This window comes from Hordeum vulgare, chromosome 4H (genome assembly GCF_904849725.1).
Source record: "Hordeum vulgare subsp. vulgare chromosome 4H, MorexV3_pseudomolecules_assembly, whole genome shotgun sequence".
Lineage (NCBI taxonomy): Eukaryota > Viridiplantae > Streptophyta > Magnoliopsida > Poales > Poaceae > Hordeum > Hordeum vulgare.
This window is the reverse complement of record NC_058521.1, coordinates 384247629-384265723: the sequence shown is the minus strand read 5'-3', so window position 1 is coordinate 384265723 and position 18095 is coordinate 384247629. Positions and strand designations below refer to the sequence as shown.

The 18095-nt window shown below is 50.1% G+C and overlaps 1 protein-coding gene across 1 annotated transcript in view; it reads right to left on the bottom strand.

Moving 5' to 3' along the window:
• Nucleotides 1-16539, bottom strand: part of LOC123448676 (putative potassium transporter 8) — a 28925-nt gene extending 12386 nt beyond the window's left edge. The window contains exons 1-8 of the mRNA XM_045125644.1: nucleotides 16361-16539; nucleotides 16120-16235; nucleotides 15789-16023; nucleotides 15432-15677; nucleotides 15270-15323; nucleotides 14225-14485; nucleotides 14071-14123; nucleotides 13863-13986 (exon numbers count right to left, since the gene is read on the bottom strand). Coding sequence (XP_044981579.1) covers nucleotides 13863-13986; nucleotides 14071-14123; nucleotides 14225-14485; nucleotides 15270-15323; nucleotides 15432-15677; nucleotides 15789-16023; nucleotides 16120-16158 — 1012 coding nt within the window. The 5' untranslated portion in view covers nucleotides 16159-16235; nucleotides 16361-16539. The remainder of the gene's footprint in view (nucleotides 1-13862; nucleotides 13987-14070; nucleotides 14124-14224; nucleotides 14486-15269; nucleotides 15324-15431; nucleotides 15678-15788; nucleotides 16024-16119; nucleotides 16236-16360) is intronic.
• Between the last annotated feature and the right edge of the window lie 1556 nt (nucleotides 16540-18095).

Below are 18095 nucleotides of genomic sequence, written 5' to 3'. Positions count from 1 at the left end.
GTCGACAGCGGTCTCGGGGACTACACCCAGTGGGTTCACTGAGAGTGACCCCACTGGCATGCAACTCAAGCAGGCCCGCCCTATTGAGCTACATGACAACACCTAAGCCTACGAGGCTAATACTACCCGACCTGAGTATAATTACTCTCGGGGACTCTTACAGTAAGTGCACCCCGACTGCCACAACTGTTTGCAGTCGACCATACTATTTCAAGATCTGACCAAGGCAAAAACAATATGTATAAAGACAACTGCCGGTGCAAGCACTCGACAGAAGTCTCGGGGACTACACCCACTGGGTTCACTCAGAGTGAACCCATTGCAAACATCATCCGATATCCGAGAACACCCAGTGGGTTACAAGAGAAAAGTAAATACTTACTAGCCCACTTACTCGGATATCTTCCCGCAGCTCCAAACTCTGCTGGTACAAGGATGCGACGGAGTCGTAGGCCCTCTTGGCTTCCCCAGCCATCAGCTCCGCCTGCACCATGGCTCCCTTGGCCGCTCCCACCTGCTCCTCCGGGAGACGCTGGATGTTGAACTCGACATTCGACGAGCCTGGCATCGTCGGAAGTTCCTGAGGCATCCCAAGGTCCGCTCCAGTCGGCTCTTCAACCACCAGCGCCGGTTCAGTCGGCGGCAGTGCCTCAGTCGGCAGCACGTCGGCGGCGAGAGCAGCAACAGGCGGAGCAGCCTCAAGAACAGGCTCCGCAGCTTGTTCAGCTCTCCCCTGATCACCCTCGTCCACGCAAATCGCCCCTGATAGACCGAACGGCGCGAGATCTCAGAAAAAGAAAGAGGCAGAAGCTATGATAGAATTCGAGACGCGATAGTATAAAACACTCGGAGTCACTACAACGCACCTGGCTGGGATGAGACGACGTTGTCCGTGTCCATGGGGTCGTCCTCCTAGTGCGCCGGAGAGGTGGCAGAAGTAGCGACTCTGTCGAGGGAAATCCATTCGACCAATAAACAGGAGTTCACTCGGATATCAGAAGAAATTAGAAGATCGATGCACTTACGTGGAGATGACGGGGACAGCAACCCTCATCCGCGGCAGAGCCTTCCGAGGCTTGGGCCCACTCGGTTTGGCCGCCTTGGAAGACTGACCCACGGACTCGACAGCAGCGTCCCTGGCCCTCTTGGTGCTCCGAGCACTCGGCACCGCGGGAGCAGCAGGCGGAGCACTCGAAGATGTCGGAGGAGCCGAGGGAACCACAGGTTCATGTCGACGCTTGGTCCGGTGCTCTGGCGGCGGAGGCGGCGAGTCCTGCTCTTCGTCATCCTCCCCTTCTTCACCAGACTCCTCCTCCGTCTCCCCACTGTCGGAGACGTACTCGCCACTCTCTACGCTGCCCTCTTGGCTGCCTTCTTCCTCCTCCTCGTCCGGGTTCCCGTTCGAGACAGGAGAAAACCAGTTGGTCCACTTCTGCGTGCAATACAGTCGGCGACATCAAGCGACAGGCAGAGATTCAAGAAAGCGATAAAAGTAAAACAGATACGTGCACTCGACACATGGTACTCACCTGATTCGGAGGAGGATTGTCCGCGCTGAAAGCCCTCACTCGCCGAGACCCTCTGGGGTTCTCGCAGGCGCCTGTGATCTGGAGCACCCACGACGCCACCTTCTCCTCGGTCACGCTCAAGACGTTAGTCCTAGTGGAGTCATCGGTCCCCGAGTAGTGCCACATGGCGTGGTCGCAAGCCTGCAGAGGTTGTATGCGCCGACCAAGGAAAGTCTCCAGCAAATCCATGCCGGTGACTCCCCTCCTGACGACGTCTACGAGTGCTCGACCAAGGGCTGGATGTCGAGCTTCTCCGCCTTCGTGAGCGCGAGCTGCTTAGGTGGAGCGGGACGATCAAGGCTAAAAGGGGGCAACCCTGAAGAGGCGTTCGGGCAAGCAACGTCTTGGCAGTAGAACCACGTCGACTGCCAGTTCCTGACCGACTCGCTCAGCTGAAGAGCAGGATAACTACTCCGACTCTTTTTCTGGAAACCTAAGCCCCCGCAGAGCTGGAGAAGATGTGTCTTATCATCCGACTGGCTGAGTCGTTTGATGGTTTGGGATCTAGCAGAAAATATGTGCTTGAACAACCCCCAATGGGGGGGCAGCCGATGAAACACTCGCACATAACGATGAAAGCAGAGAGATGGGCAATAGCATTCGGAGGAAAGTGGTGAAGCTGTGCCCCGAAGTGGTTCATGATGCCCTTAAAGAAAGGATGCGGGGGCAGGGAGAAACCTCGGTAGACATGGCTGAGCGCGCTCCCCCTCCCGGGGTGCCGGCTCGACCTCGTTCTCAGCCGGCAGCCTCCAAGACTTGTGGACGATCATCCCGTCCTCCACCAGCTGCAGCAGATCCCCCTCCGTCACCGTAGAGGGGAGGAAGTCGCCTTGAATCCACCCCGCCGGCAACGGCCGCTGTCGCCGCTGAGCAGGAGCCGCCGCCTTCCCCTTCTTCTTCCTCGCCTCCATCTTGCTGGTTTGACCCTTGGTCATGGCAGAAGTTGCGAGTTCGCGGAGAGAGAGGAGGAGTGGGGAGGTTAGGTGCGCTGGAGGAGGCGAGGAGGACGAAGCAACGGCAAAAGATTCGGCGGGCGTAACGAAAAACCCTTACCGCCGGGATTTAAGTAAGGTTCCGACTGGGTCGCTGGCAGGTGGCCCCGAAACCTTATCCCCCGACCGGCCGCGGCGATATCAGTGGAGGAGTTGAAGGCGCGAGAATCGAGGCGTCAGACGCTAATCGAGCGCGCTGGCGTCATCCCCGCTGAGCGCGCGGAAACCGAAATTTGAAGATCCCGGAAAATCCGCTGCTGTCAGTTGACGGGTCGCGTCAAGAGATACCCTGAATACACTCGGTTTCCGACAGTTTGTTCCACGGAGATTTCCACTCGGATCGTTGGTCAGAAAAGATAAAATGGATCGAGGCAAGCAACACCCAAGCCAAGTCCGCTCCAGTCGGATCCAAACTTCAAACATCGCTTCGTCGTTCCAACCCCAATCCATTCGGGGACTAATGATGGGGTTATAGTCCTAGGGTAGGGTCATAGGCCTGCCCTGTAGGTCCTACCCAAGGACTACCCCTCACAAAGGACAAGGCCCTTAGTCAGCTCCGACTGAATTAAGGAGTCCCCATCATCCAGTCGGTAACAGGTCCTCGATCATCCAGTCGGAGACTAGCATTCGGAGGATATCAAGCTAACCGACTGGATACCACTCGGTACATCGTAACCCCCTGGAGGGAAACGGTCATACGTTTCCAGGTGCATTTATTAGCATTTAGGGCGTACGTTACCTGTAACGTACGCATTCAATCGCCACTACTCCACCCCTGTACCGGAACCGTTGTGGAGGGCAGCGCACTCTATATAAGCCACCCTCCCCCGCTGGTAGAGGGGTTAGCAACTCATTGTATTCCATATTTCCACTCGACAACAAGCTCCCTGAGCACTGAGACGTAGGGCTATTACCTCCACCGCAGAGGGGCCTGAACTCATACAACCTCGTCGTAGCTAAGGCTCTGCCCATCCTTTTCGTACCCTACACATCTACTGTCAGGCTTATACCCACGACAGGTAGTCTTGCCCCCATCCTGGGATGTTCACTAATCCTCTTGTAACAATGCTGTAATTGCCTCTTAGGAGGTTGTAACCCCCCATTCTTTTCAATACAACGAAACGCAAGGCTCTTTGCGTTTTCTCGAAAAAAACTTTTCCTGGGATATAAAAAAGCCATCAGAAGTAGAAGAGACTTCAATCCCAAGAAAGTAGCGAAGAGATCCAAGATCAGACGTAAGAAACTGCTCACTAAGACGGGCCTTTACAAAGGCAATATACTCGGGGTCATCACCAGTGATGATCATGTCATCAACATAGAGAAGAAGAAGAGTCCGACCACGAGGAGAAAGATGGACAAATAATGCTGGATCATGAGCACTGGCTGAAAAACCAGCAGCAGTTACCACAGAGGCAAAACGCTCAAACCAGGCGCGGGAGGCTTGCTTAAGGCCATAGAGAGAGCGACGAAGACGACATACCATGCCATCAAGAACAGAATACCCAGGTGGTGGCTGCATGTACACCTCCTCACGCAGCTCGCCATTAAAAAAGGCATTCTTAACATCAAGCTGAGATACAGACCAGTGGCGTACGGAGGCCACGGCAAGAAGTGTACGAATAGTGGTCATATGGGCCAGAGGAGCAAAATTCTCGTCGTAATCACGACCATGCTCCTGCTGAAAGCCACGAGCCACAAGACGAGCTTTATAACGCTCAAGAGAACCATCAGAGCGAGTCTTAACCTTGTAGACCCACTTACATGTGATGGGACGGACACCAGGAGGAAGGGAAACAAGATCCCATGTACAAGTGCGTTCAAGAGCAACAATCTCCTCTGCCATCGCAAACTGCCGTTCAAGATGAACAACAGCCTGGCGATAGGAAGTCGGCTCAAGAACAGCAGCACCAGCGGTGGGAAATCCAAGGCGATCAACAGACGGACGAGAGCGAGAACGCAAGCTATAGGGAGGCTGAGACGAGGATGACGACACATCCGCAGAGTCATCCACATGACGTGAACGACGAGTGTAACACTGAAGAAAAGATGGAACAATGTAAGGAGGGATCGCCAAGGAAGAATCGGGGGGTGAAGACCAAGAAGTCAGAGTGGATGACAAAGTGGATGAATCATGAGTCATATAGAGTGGATGTCTATATTTATCTGAACTCATCCCGAAAATACTACAAGGATTAGAATGGTTCAAATCATCAAATTCTAAATAAAATGCAAATCTAATAAATTGCATAGATTTATATCAATTTCAAATTGAGGGATTTCACATGGTTAAATATTCTGATAACCTATATTTAGCCTGCCAACATTATTAGGAAGCTACAATAATTATTCCAAGATGTTTGGAGCAATATATCACACACTTACAGTTCAACCCCAATTATTAACTTAAATGGATTTATTTTCCATATAAAATATAAATATAATTCCAAGAATGTTGAATATCTTTGTGTGCCTTTGTTTCAAACCAGTGAGGCTGCACATCTTTTTATACAATTTAGAGTTCTATTACACCCTCAAACAATTAATTATCCAGAGCTACTTAGATTTTGAATGGCTAAATCAATTAAATAGGCGAGTCCCTGCCCAGCTAGCAGTTGAGCACCGGTGACTATCCAACGTCCAACTAGGCGCGACATAGCTCAGTAGCATGCTACAGGCTAAAGGCCAACTCAGCCCAGCTTCCCTAACCCTAATCCCTAACCATCCTGCCTGATATGCCCCCATCGCGCCGCCAGCCGCCGTCTATCTTGTTTTGCCGGTTGCGCTCCACCCCAAGCCTCAACAACTCCTTGGACGCCGGCAAGGAGCCGACCACTGCCGCAAGACCACCAATTTGCCCCACGCAGGCGCAGCAGCACCACTACGGCGGTCCTGCCTCGCCGGACCGCTGCCTTCTCTACCTCCGATGACCGGTGTCATTTGAAGCTCCAGCCACCTAAAGCCTCTCGAAGGCTGCCGCTCGTGGATGTTAAGCTTCATCCACTAGCCAATGTAACCAAAAGTCCGAATTAATGGAAAGGGCTAGGCTCCAGATATACACTTCACCCCCTCTCATGTGTGATGCGGGAAGTTAACACGTGAATAGACTCGGAGGTATTACTCAAGAGGTCTATACGTGAACAAAGAGAAGGGCAGCAACATTTTCTAATAAATTACGAAAGACAGGACTTGAACTCAAGACATTAGGACCTGATACCATGTTAAGTTCATGCAGTAGCCAACGCAACCAAAAATCTGAACTAATGGAAAGGGCTAGGCAACCCACATATATACTTCAACAGTGCCCCCCCTCAAGCTCACCCATCAGAGCTTCGCCACGACCCCGCCTCATCGACGCCTCCTCGCATGCGCTGTTCACAACCACCGTCACTCCGCTTTGTCCATACCACCATCGCCGCCGCCTCTTTGACCGGATCCGCCATCGCCGGCCACCTCCGGTACAACCCGAATGACCACCCACTTGGCCACCAAGTCCGGCAGCCACCTCGCCACCCCCTGGCAAAAGGCATGACTTGAACTCAAGACATTAGGCCATGATACCATGTTAAGCTTCATGCACTAGCTAACGCAACCAACACTCCAAAAAAATGGAAAGGGCCAGGCAATCCACATATACACTTCAACAATGGCCCTCCTCAAGCTCGCCCGTCGGAGCTCCACCACGACCTCGCCTCACCGACGTCTCCTCGCCCGCGGCCCTTCGTAACCATTGTCACTCTGCTTTATCTAGACTGCCGTTATTGTCGCGTCTTGGACCAGATCTGACATCGTCGGACACCTCATGTACAACCCAAATGACCACCCACATCACCACCAAGTCCGACAGCCACCTCGCCTCCCTGTGCGAACTTCCCCTCGAACCGGTCCACCGTCGCCGCAAGCCCTATGATCTCCTCCGCCAGATCCGATACGCTGCCCTATCTGAAGCCATCAAGCACTACCACCATGCCATGTTCGCCTAAACCGAACCACGGCTACCACCAAACCCCGACGACCTCCACCGCCGACAAGTTCCATGACACCCAAGCCACCTCCCTAGTGAACCCAATCCGCATTTCCTCACACGCGTCAAAGGTGACGCTTCTGAAAAGTACTCACCTTTCTTTATTTATTCTTTTTGATCTGGATGCTGCAAATCAGATGGTAGCATTTGGGAACAGGTATTTCTATGGTGAAGGATGGTGTTGGCTATGGTTATCCCAAGCAATCGGTATGGAAGGGTGGACCCCCGGTGGACGTGATCTGCTCTTCTTTAAGCCTTCTTAAGGCATTTGTTAAATTGTACCTGTCTAAGGTATATTTTCGCTTTTTCTAGTGAGAGTTGCAACTTGGTCGTCAGACCCTTGTGTTGTATTCATTTGTTAAATTTTTACTTATTGGAGTTGTTTTACATATATTGTTGCGGTTCTTTTGTAGTGTTATGCTGTGATACATGCCGCTCCACCTACATAGTGTTGCTTCCGAAACCTGAAATCGCTCTCTCTCTCTCTCTCTCTGAAGATGAACTGGGACAAGAGTAGACAGTAGTTTTTGTGCCGTCGAACTGGGCAGCCTTTTCTGTTATTCCTTGACTCACTCTTATCACGATTACAAGGCTAACTACCTACCGATCAGCTGCGCCGGATCCGCGTCTATCGCGTCATCCCACGACTGCGTCCCCAGTGCCTTGCGGATCGGGAGTTCTAAAGCAAACAGAAAAAGCAAAACTGACGGAGATCGTGCAACAACACGTCTCGCTACCTAGCTACATGCATGCAAGTGCTTATTCGATGCTGAAGCTAAAAACCTGCTGGAGCTGAGCTTAAACTAGGTCCTACATTTCACCCCCTTAAGATCTGCTCCTTAGTACCCACCTCGGACATCCCAAGCTTCTGACGCATCTCCACGAACACAACTCGACCCAGCGGCTTCATCAGTGCATCTGCAATCTGCTCCCTCGTACGGATGTGATCCACTTCCACTTGACCCTTCTCCGCACAATCACGTATAAAGTGATACTTGATGTCAATATGCTTGCTACGGTCATGGTGGACTGGGTCTTTGCCGAGAGCAATGGCAGCTTGATTGTCCACGAACAGCTTGAACTTGGCCTGCGGTCTCCCGAGCATCTCACTGATCAGACGAGAGAGCCACACTCCCTGGCATGTCGCTATTGAAGCAGCGACATACTCAGCTTCGCAAGAAGAGAGAGCCACTATCTTTTGCTTCTGCGAGTTCCAAGTAATAAGGTTGTTCCCAAGGAAGAAGACATTGCCGGAGGTGCTCTTCCGGTCCTCAGTATCACCGGCAAGATCACTATCGGTGTATCCTACGAACTTCACTTCTCCATGTCCGGCCTGATAACGACATCCATAGCCCAGTGTCCCTCGAACATACCTCAGGATTTGCTTCACAGCTGCCCAATGATGAACACTTGGGGCCTCCATGAATCCCCACAGCATGTGCAATATCAGGCCTTGTGTTGACAAGGTACCGGAGGCTACCTATCACACTGCGATACAATGTTGAGTCGAACGGCTCCCCTTCATCCTTTTTCTTCATCTTCACACAAGGTACCAGAGGCTACCTATCACACTGCGATACAATGTTGAGTCGAACGGCTCCCCTTCATCCTTTTTCTTCATCTTCACACAAGGTACCAGAGGCTACCTATCACACTGCGATACAATGTTGAGTCGAACGGCTCCCCTTCATCCTTTTTCTTCAGCTTCAAACGGCACTCCATTGGAGTGTTGCAGGTGTTGCAGTCTTCCATGCCAGCTGCTTCCAGAATTCTCTCCGCGTAACTATGTTGGTGAAGTGTGATCTCACCCTCTGTTTGAGATACCTCAATCCCCAAGTAGTAGCTGAGTAGACCAAGATCACTCATCTTGAAGAGCATCTTCATCTGATCCTTGAACTCTCCTATCAGCCCTTTGTTCGTGCCGGTAATGACAAGATCATCCACGTACACTCCAACGAGCAGGAAAGTGGAATCATCACCTCGCCTGTAAACTGCATGTTCTAGTGGGCTTCGCTCAAACCCGAGAGTGACGAGGGAGTCATGAAGCTTCGCATACCAGGCTCTTGGTGCTTGACAGAGGCTGTAGAGGGCTTTATGCAGTCTCAGTACACGATGTTCCTCCCCTGGTACAGCAAATCCGGGTGGCTGGGCCACATACACCTCTTCACTGAGATCCCCATTTAGGAATGCCGATTTTACATCCATATGGTGAACTTCCCAGCAATGGTGCGCAGCGAGTGCAAGCAAAACACGTACGGTCTCCAATCTGGCCACTGGAGCGAATGCTTCTTCATAGTCCACCCCTTGTTTCTGCACATATCCCTTTGCCACCAAACGAGCCTTGTACTTGGTGATGTTGCCTGCACGATCTCTCTTGACCTTATAAACCCACTTCAGCCCAATGGATTTCTGACCAGCAGGCAAGTCTGATAATTCCCAAGTCTTGTTCTCGTGGATGCAGCGTATCTCCTCGTCCATAGCTGCCTTCCAGGGCGCATCACCCAAAGCCTCCTCAACGTCGCGCCGCTCTTCCGCAGTAAGATGGCAGCGCTCAAACTCCTCTCATTCAGCGTCTTCTTCAGTGGCGTCAAAAACGCATGAGAGGCGCGGGTACCTGATTGGTCCGGAGTCCACGTATCGCGTGTCATCATGCGTCGGCAGAGTGGCCCACCTTATCTCTGGCGACCTGAGCAGTGTGGGAGTGCTTGGCCCCGGCGACTGTAGTGTTGGTGTACTGGTTGCCACCACCTCTGTCTGTGGTGCCTCCGGAGTTGGTGTCGAGTGCACTGCCAAGGCGGGCATGTTGCAGTGCGCTCCGCCAGTGTCCAGCTCCTCCACCCCTGGCTGCATGGTATACACGACGAAGAAGGTGACTGGCGCGGCCTGCGATGTGGGTGTGGTCTGAACGCCCCAGCTCCAGGGACGCCCTTCCTCAAAGTGAACATCCCGCGTCACCTGCACCTTCTTGCTTTCAGGATCATAGACACGGTAACACTTAGCTCCCTCCTCATATCCAACAAAGATCGTGGGTTTTGATCGATCGGAGAGCTTGGCGATACCCGGCCCCAGCAGCTTCACATGTGCAGTGCATCCAAAAGTGCGCAGGTGCTGAACCGCCGGCTTTCGCCCATGCCACGCTTCGTACGGTGTGATCCCTTTGAGACTGCGAGTGGGAGCCCTGTTGAGAAGGTGCACTACATTTTTTACAGCCTCTCCCCAGAAGGATGCTGGTACACCCATGCTTTTCATCAGGCATCTGGCCATCTCCACCACTGACTGATTTCGTCTCTCTACCACACCGTTTTGCTGAGGAGAGTAGGGTGCCGTGGTGTAATGCTTTACTCCTTGATCGCTGCAGTACTCTTTGAACTCGGTTGAGTTAAACTCCCCTCCTCGATCGGACCTGAAAGCTCGAAGTTTGCAGCCACCTTCAGCCTCTGCCATGGATTTGATTTTCCTGAACTGACTGTATGCCTCATCCTTAGACTTGATCAGCTCAATCCACATAAACCTGTTGTAGTCATCAACTACCAGAATGAAGTACTTGTTCCCTCTTGGTGTTGCTGGTGTGATTGGCCCACACAGATCCGTGTGTACCAACTCTAGTCCACGCTCTGCCCGGTATGTGCTTGCCTGCGGGAACGGAGCTCGATGTTGCTTGCCGAGTGCACAACCATCACAGTATTGTTCGATGCGGCTTATCTCTGGCATCCCTCTTACCATTCCTTTTGCAGACATGGCGTGCAATTCTCTGAAGTGCAGGTGACCCATCCTTGCGTGCCACTTCCAAGCCTCATCATCGGCCCTCGTTAGAAGACACACCGGTGTGTCAATTGTCAGCTTGCCAGTGTACAAGCGAGTACTTGAGCGCAGGACACGAGCTAGTAGACGATGTGCTGGATCATGCACTGTCATCACACCTCTCTGAATCCCAATCTGGCACCCCCCTTCGTCCAACTGGCCGACTGAAATTATGTTGCTTCGGAGGCTCGGTATGTAATATACCTCGGTCAGGGCTCATTGTTCGCCGCTCTGGCATTTGAAGACGATGGAGCCTCTCTCACGGATAGCTACATGGGATCCATCTCCAAATTTAACCGTGCCATGCACCCCCTCATCAAGCCTTGCAAACATATTTCTTTCTCCTGTCATGTGACTGTGGCACCCGTGTCAAAATACCAGAGACCATCAGGAGATGGGACGGGAATTACCTTTTCCTCATTCAAGAAAACTGCTTGTGGTGACATTGATGCAGTTGCTGTGGCGGTGGTGACCATGGCTATGAGCAGGCCTTGTTCCCGCTCGTCGCCTCCCTCACGCACTAGATTGGCTTGTTCCCGCTTTCCCTGCTGCCCCTGCTTCTCAAGGTATGACCAGCACTCCTTCCAATGCCCAACCTTCCCGCAGTAGTGGCATTTGCCTTTCTTCTTTTCGCCTGACGCACCTGATCCTCATCCGCCACCGTTGCCAGACGCGGGTTTTCCCCCGCCTTGTGGTTTTGGCTTTCCCGGCGACTTGTTCTTGCCTCCTGCGCCCGATGACTGGCTGCCTCCGCCGTGCGACGAACTGCCGCCACCAAACTGACGTTCACGAGCGAGCCACTCCTCTGATGTGTACATGAGTTGACCAGCTGAGTGCTTGGTGTCGTCAAGATCATAATGATCCTCACATGCGGACAGCCAGACGGTCGGTTCCTCAATCGTCATCGTCTTGAGGTCGATGAGGGACTCTATGGCCATGGCCATCTGCATGTACTTGCGCGGGACAACTCGAAGGAACTTCTGCACTGCCTTGTGCTCGGACACCGGATCCCCATAGATCTCAAGGTCGGCGATGACTCCGGTGAGACGCAGCGCGAAATCCTCAATGGACTCGCCGTCTTTGAAATGGAGGTCCTCAAATTCGCGGCGGCGTACCTGTGCTTTGGCTTCACGTGCACGCTCAGTCCCGATCCGGAGGGTCTTGATTATGATCCAAGCCGCCTTGGCGGTGTCCTTCGCCGCCAGCACCCGCACCATCTCCGGCGGAACCCCAGTGAGGATGACGGAGAGGGCGCGACGGTCGTCACGCTCGTCGTCGGTGCCGTCGATCACAGCATGCCAGAGCCCGGCGGCCTGCAGTTTGACCTGCATGACCAACAACCACTCCATGTAGTTGGTCCGCGTCAGCATCATGGACGCGGACGAGGCTTCCGTCTCCCGCACGACCCGTTCCACGACGCGGAGTTCTCCGCTACCGCCGCCGGTCAGGCGTGATAGCGGCGGCGACAAGGCTCTCGCGTCGACCTTCTTCTTGCCCTTCTCAGTCTCGGAATCGGACATGACTGCAGCGGATCGAACACCGCTCAATCACTCAGGCGCAGATCGAACACCTACAGGCTCTGATGCCAATTGTTGCTTCCGAAACCTGAAATCGCTCTCTCTCTCTCTCTCTCTCTCTGAAGATGAACTGGGACAGAGTAGACAGTAGTTTTTGTGCCGTCGAACTGGGCAGCCTTTTCTGTTATTCCTTGACTCACTCTTATCACGATTACAAGGCTAACTACCTCCCGATCAGCTGCGCCGGATCCGTGCCTATCGCGCCATCCCACAACTGCGTCCCCAGTGCCTTGCGGATCGGGAGTTCTAAAGCAAACAGAAAAAGCAAAACTGATGGAGATCGTGCAACAACACGTCTCGCTACCTAGCTACATGCATGCAAGTGCTTATTCGACGCTGAAGCTAAAAACCTTCTGGAGCTGAGCTTAAACTATGTCCTACACATAGTGTGTACAAGAAGTGGTGATGCTCACCTAGAGTTTATCAGGAAACTATTCACCACTTGACTCAAAGAAACTCAACGGGTCATCTTCAAGGTGGAATTCAAAAAAGCTTATGAGAAGGTCAAATGGCCTTTTCTGCAACAAGTCATGTGTATGAAGGGTTTTCTCGGAAAATGATGCCAATGGATTGACTCTTTTGTCCGGGACGACAACATTGGTATTAAGGTGAATGGTGACATGGGTCACTATTTCCAATTAAGAAAGGGGTTGTAACATGGGACCCCTTATCTCCCATTCTCTTTTGCATTGTTGCGGGTCTGTTGGCCATGCTCACTGCACGGGCCAAGGAGGTTAATCTAGTGGGGGGGGCTCATCATGCACTTTTTTTATGAAGGGCTGCCCATATTGCAGTATGCGGATGACACCATTATCTTCATGGAGCATGCGATGGAGAAGGCTAAGAATATGAAGTTATTGTATGTTTGTTTGAGAAGCTTTCGGGACTCAAGATAAACTTCCATAAGAGTGAACTCTTCAGCTTGGGAAAGCCAAAGAGGAGGAGAATCAGTATAAGCAACTCTTTGGTTGTGATTCCGGTTCCATCCATTTTGGTACCGTGGATGACAAGGACAATCTTAAAAATTGGAGCTGGCAGCGGTGCACAAAATGTAAATTATGGGGGCAATGAGGAACCGATTCAGCATTTATTTCTTACTTGTCCGCTCGCCAAGTTGTACCTTGTTACGACTTCACTCTAGTCGCAAGCCTAGCCTTAGGCATCCCCCTCCTTACGGTTAAGGGTAATGACTTCAAACATGGCCAGCTCCTATAGTGTGACGGGCGGTGTGTACAAGGCCTTCTATCCATGTAGATTTCAATTTGCCTCAACAACGAGTAGTACGGATTTGTCTTTCTCTATGGCTGCCCAGGAGTGGCCGTTTTATTTCACATTGTCTGGACCTTGTAAACGTTGAAACAGTTAGTTAAAGGCTGTGTGTATCAATCGTACAGAGGCCAGGGACGAATTCCCTCTTTTAATTATAAATAAAAAATCAAGCAATATATAACTGACTTTTTGAACTGATGCAAGACCAAATACGAAATAGTATTCAAAGTTTTTTTATTGAACCATGGTTCGCTCAGGGGTAGCGACTCGGAAAGAGTCGAGCCTGTAGTTGCGACTAGTCGCGACTCGCTTTTCGAGTCGACACTAAGTTGAGTCGACCTTGCTGTTGTGACTCGTAGACTAGCTGACGACTAGTCGAGCGACTTGAAATCCACGTATTGAACAAATGGTATTTGGCAAAGAAGATTACAGATCATTATAGAAATATATGGGAGTGAAATCAACATTGCATATATAACAAGACTAAATTATAATTTAACTAAAGCAGACTATGAGATAACTTTTTATATATTATGTGTGACAGTACAGTGAGACAACATGATTTAATTTTGTTCACAAGAATAAATGAGATGAAACATCGTAAAAATAGATGAGCTGCAATGCCAGTACATACCTGGAACTGCGATGTAAAATCCAACTTGAGAGTTTGAGTAAAAGTCATGATGCTTTGACAAGTAAGCTGCCTGACCCATGTATGCCAGAATCAACGCGGGGTAAACTAAGGAAGTGAAAGCAAGCTGTGATAAAACTAAATGATCAGTACATTAAAAATAATGTACGAAACATAATGTTCGAATTCATATGCAGCATCAACAAATTACCTGGATTGCACTGTATGAGAAGTGTCCAAGATCCGCGAACATTGCTTCAGATCCTGCACCGTCACGCAAGCTAGATAGTTAACTTCTGCTTATTGTATTCGATACGAACGACAGAAAGGAACAACTGAATCATGTTAATATCCATAGGACATACCTGTCATGCAGAGCAAAATTCCACCGAGTGACATCCAGCCATATTTCCTAGTCTTCTTTAAGAATTTGAACATGTAATAGGGATTCAGAGCTTGATAGACATGAGGATTCCAATGTATGATATTATAGAGACCAAGAGCACTCATGCAGAATAGCCAGGCTAGAACTATCGGGGCAAATATAAATCCGACTCGATGTGTGCCAAAATGCTGGAGGGCAAATAGAAATGCTAATATAACGCATGTTATTGGAATGACGGCATCTGCATGTAAAAGAGAGCAGTCATCAGAGCCAACAAAGATGTTTGAAATGGCTATGTGCGCCCTCGAGTGCTGAGGCTGACAGACCATTATCTAAACACAAATAAAGAGGTTTGAAAGGGAAATATCATGCCAAAACAATTTACAAATATATTTGTAGCACCGAAAGGTGGTTTTTATGATCACTCTCGCCTTTTGAAAGAAATGGTGTACATGACTGTGTGCATTCTTGAGTAAAGATCCAAAGCATATGCCATATGGGAGTGAAAATATACAGACTTTTCATTTGTACTAGTAGCGTAGAAATGCAATGCAAAGGGACAATAAAGCATGTGATTTGGATGATTGATTTTCCTAAAGTCTAGTTGCTAGTCATCATTATCAATGTTCCTGACCTTACCTAATATATGGTGACTTGTAAAAATTACCAGGATATGAATATTCAGCTATACTGACAGAAGTAAGATCCTGAATGTCTCGCAGATACTTGTCAAACATCCATATCGGATATCGAGGGCACCCATTATCCCATTTTTATTCGTCTTTAAACAATCCTACATACAGTAAAAGGGGATATGCCGGGAACGGGAATACTCTTGGAATATGTCCAACCCAAAAGATCACAAGTCAAAGTCAACGAGCATGGTATTGAATGATTTTTGCATGCAAGTAGTCTGAACTGGTGGACTGAAGTTTTGACCAGTGTCTATCATCTTAGTCTAAACTTTATTTAAATCGCTTGCAAAGATTACTGAAAGCAAAAAGAATTTAAGAGAGAAGGCGCACATTCATGGTGATCTTTGGACAAGGAGAACTCAAGACCTGACACAGCCGAAAACACTGTCATGGTTGAAAGACAGAATCCAAAGTTAGCAACCAGTCATTAGTATATTGATTGAAAACAGCCAACCAGGCTGAGCAAAGAAAGGTTGGGGGTGGCAAGGCAACCAGATATAGCCGGCGTGAGGACACCGTCCCCAATGACCATGCAGGTTCCAATGAGAACCATGACGAGGAGGGCGGTGTGCAGGTTCTTGTGCTTCTCGAGCCACACCTTGACGCGGGTCTTGTCGACGGTTTCAGGGTTGCGCTCCAGCTTGTAGGTGGAGAGCTCCTCGTCCGCAATCTGCCTGTTGGGCAAGAGGCTCACATTGGCATGCCGGCAAATCAGCGAGTAGAGGGCAAACGTCCCTCCTGCGGAACAAAGAGATTGTCACAAGAGCCCTTCTTCTTCTTGGAACCGAACATGTCTGAGACCTGGAGAAGAAGAAGAAGAAGAAGAAGAAGAAGAAGAAGAGCGCATACCCTCGCCATTGTCGTCGGCTCTGAGGACAATGGAGACATACTTGATGAGAGGGATGAGGGTGAGCGTCCAGAAGACGAAGGAGAGGACGCCGAAGATCTCCTCGTTGGTGTCTGAGTGCTGGATATCCTCGGCGAAGGTGCTCTTGAAGACGTAGAGGGGGGATATGCTCAGGTCCCCGTACACCACCCCGAGGCTCTGGTACGCCAGGAGCATGGTGGTCCTCCATGAGTCCCTCTGCAATTGCAAATGCAACAATCCCAACACCAACATAAACAACGGGTTGCTCCCTTCCCATGATTACTCACTCAGCAGTTTGGGAAATAGACGAACCTGCGGGGATCTCATTCCCCTCCCGAACTCAAGATCCATTGCTCCGTGACCGTGAGAAATCAATCAATCAATCAATCAGCCTCCTTCGCACATAACACTTGGCTTTTACTGATTTCCTGCCGCAAGAAACAGGCGAAAGCTAATCTTACATAGTACAGAAATACGCTGCCGTTACCAAAACCCAGACAAATCTGCTTGCCCAAAAATACAAGAGCGAGCGGAAGAAAATATAGACAAGTACCTCGAAACAAAACAACGTAGAAGAGCGGAAGAGTGCAAGGATTGAGCTGAAGACTGAACGGGACTGGAGGAAGGGGATAGAGCTCGGCAGCTAGCGGACCAGAAAAGGCGAAAGGCACATGCCACGGTGAAAAAAGATGGTGGAGCCACCCTCCTCTGCCTCTGCCCGGAGGGGAGGGGTTACCGTACCGGGATGGGAAAATAGGAGGGCCACGTCCGCGTGTTCTGGGAGACCCAACACCGCTCCCACTCCACTCCACTCACATTCACTCCCTACCAACAATATGACCAAGAGCTCCAATAAAAATAAAAATAAAAGCCAAAGAACGGCAATGAAACCGGAGGGAAACGAGGGAGGCGGAAAATAAAATAAAATACTCACTCTCAAGGTCACATCTAGTACCTATCTACTAGTAGAACGCTCGTGTTGCCGCCGGCTTTAAAAAAATACGATGAAACTCACAAAGCATAAATAAATTAAGAATAATGCATGCCTTCACTAACACGCATCTTACGTCCTCAACTTTAAGCTAACATGGTTCTTCAACCAAACTTGAAAACCAAGTACTCAATGAATCAAAAATAAACAACAATCCATTGATATTATCATACACGCACATGGCTGCATGTGACAAAGTATAGAGAGCCAAAAAATTTAAAATACTATCAATGTTTACTCATCCAAACTTCATACAGCGAACAGGTTATTTAGTAGCTTTATCACCACATCAAGAAGCTTCTCGGTCGTTCTAGTCTCAATGTCGTAATAACATAGAGTTCAACTCACGGGAAGAAAATCATGTTGCACAAAGAAGCCATTGACCAGTCTCGTTTTTACTGGACCGGAGAGGGCGATAAGCAGAAATATCACATGGTGAGCTAGCCCGACATCTGCAAGCCTCGCGACCAAGGCGGTCTGGGGATCATGTCGTCCAAGCGCATGAACATCGCCTTGCTGACTAAGTGGCTTTGGAGAATCGCCAACGGTGACGGTGGCCTCTGGCTCGACATCATTAGGAACAAGTATCTTCAGGCCAGCCGCTGGCATTCTTCCAGTGCTCCGGAGGTTCTTAGTTCTGGCAATCGATCATCCAGTTGCTCCCGGTCCTTCGCATTGGTTCTTCCACATCGATTGGTTCCGGGTCCTCTACATTATTCTGGCTGGATCGCTAGGCTGGTGAGTCGCCTTTCACCACCCGTTTCCCGGGTTTATTCGCCATAGCGGTGGAGGCTAGGACCTCGGTTGAGGTCGCGCTCCAGGATCTCGGGCGTCTCGCGTTCCGCCGCCCTTTCGGAAGGCCTACATGTGCAAGGGCGACAACAAGTTCCGATGCAGTGAGCTAAACGGGAAGGCCTACATGTGCAAGGCAAGAAGGAGGTCGTGCTCAAGAGGGGCTAGAGGTCTATGCCACGATGCCAGTAGGTACACCCACAAGGAGCCTATTAAATGTCCACGGTTGCTCTCAGTTTTACACACGTAGAAAACTGTGGTTTTGAGCACAACTTGTTACCTGATTATAGCTGAATCAGTTATTGGCTTGACTATTTGGAAAAGATCAACGTGCTCCCACTGTTTAGTAGTAAACGTAGTAAACGAGAAGACTTAATATCCATTTCTCACTCTCAGTGAATCTCACATTGAAAAACCAAGTTTGCATGTATAAGAACTGTAGTACTCTACTAAAAACTATTTGACATCATATCTACTAAATAGGGAGTAATTAAGGTGTTGAAGA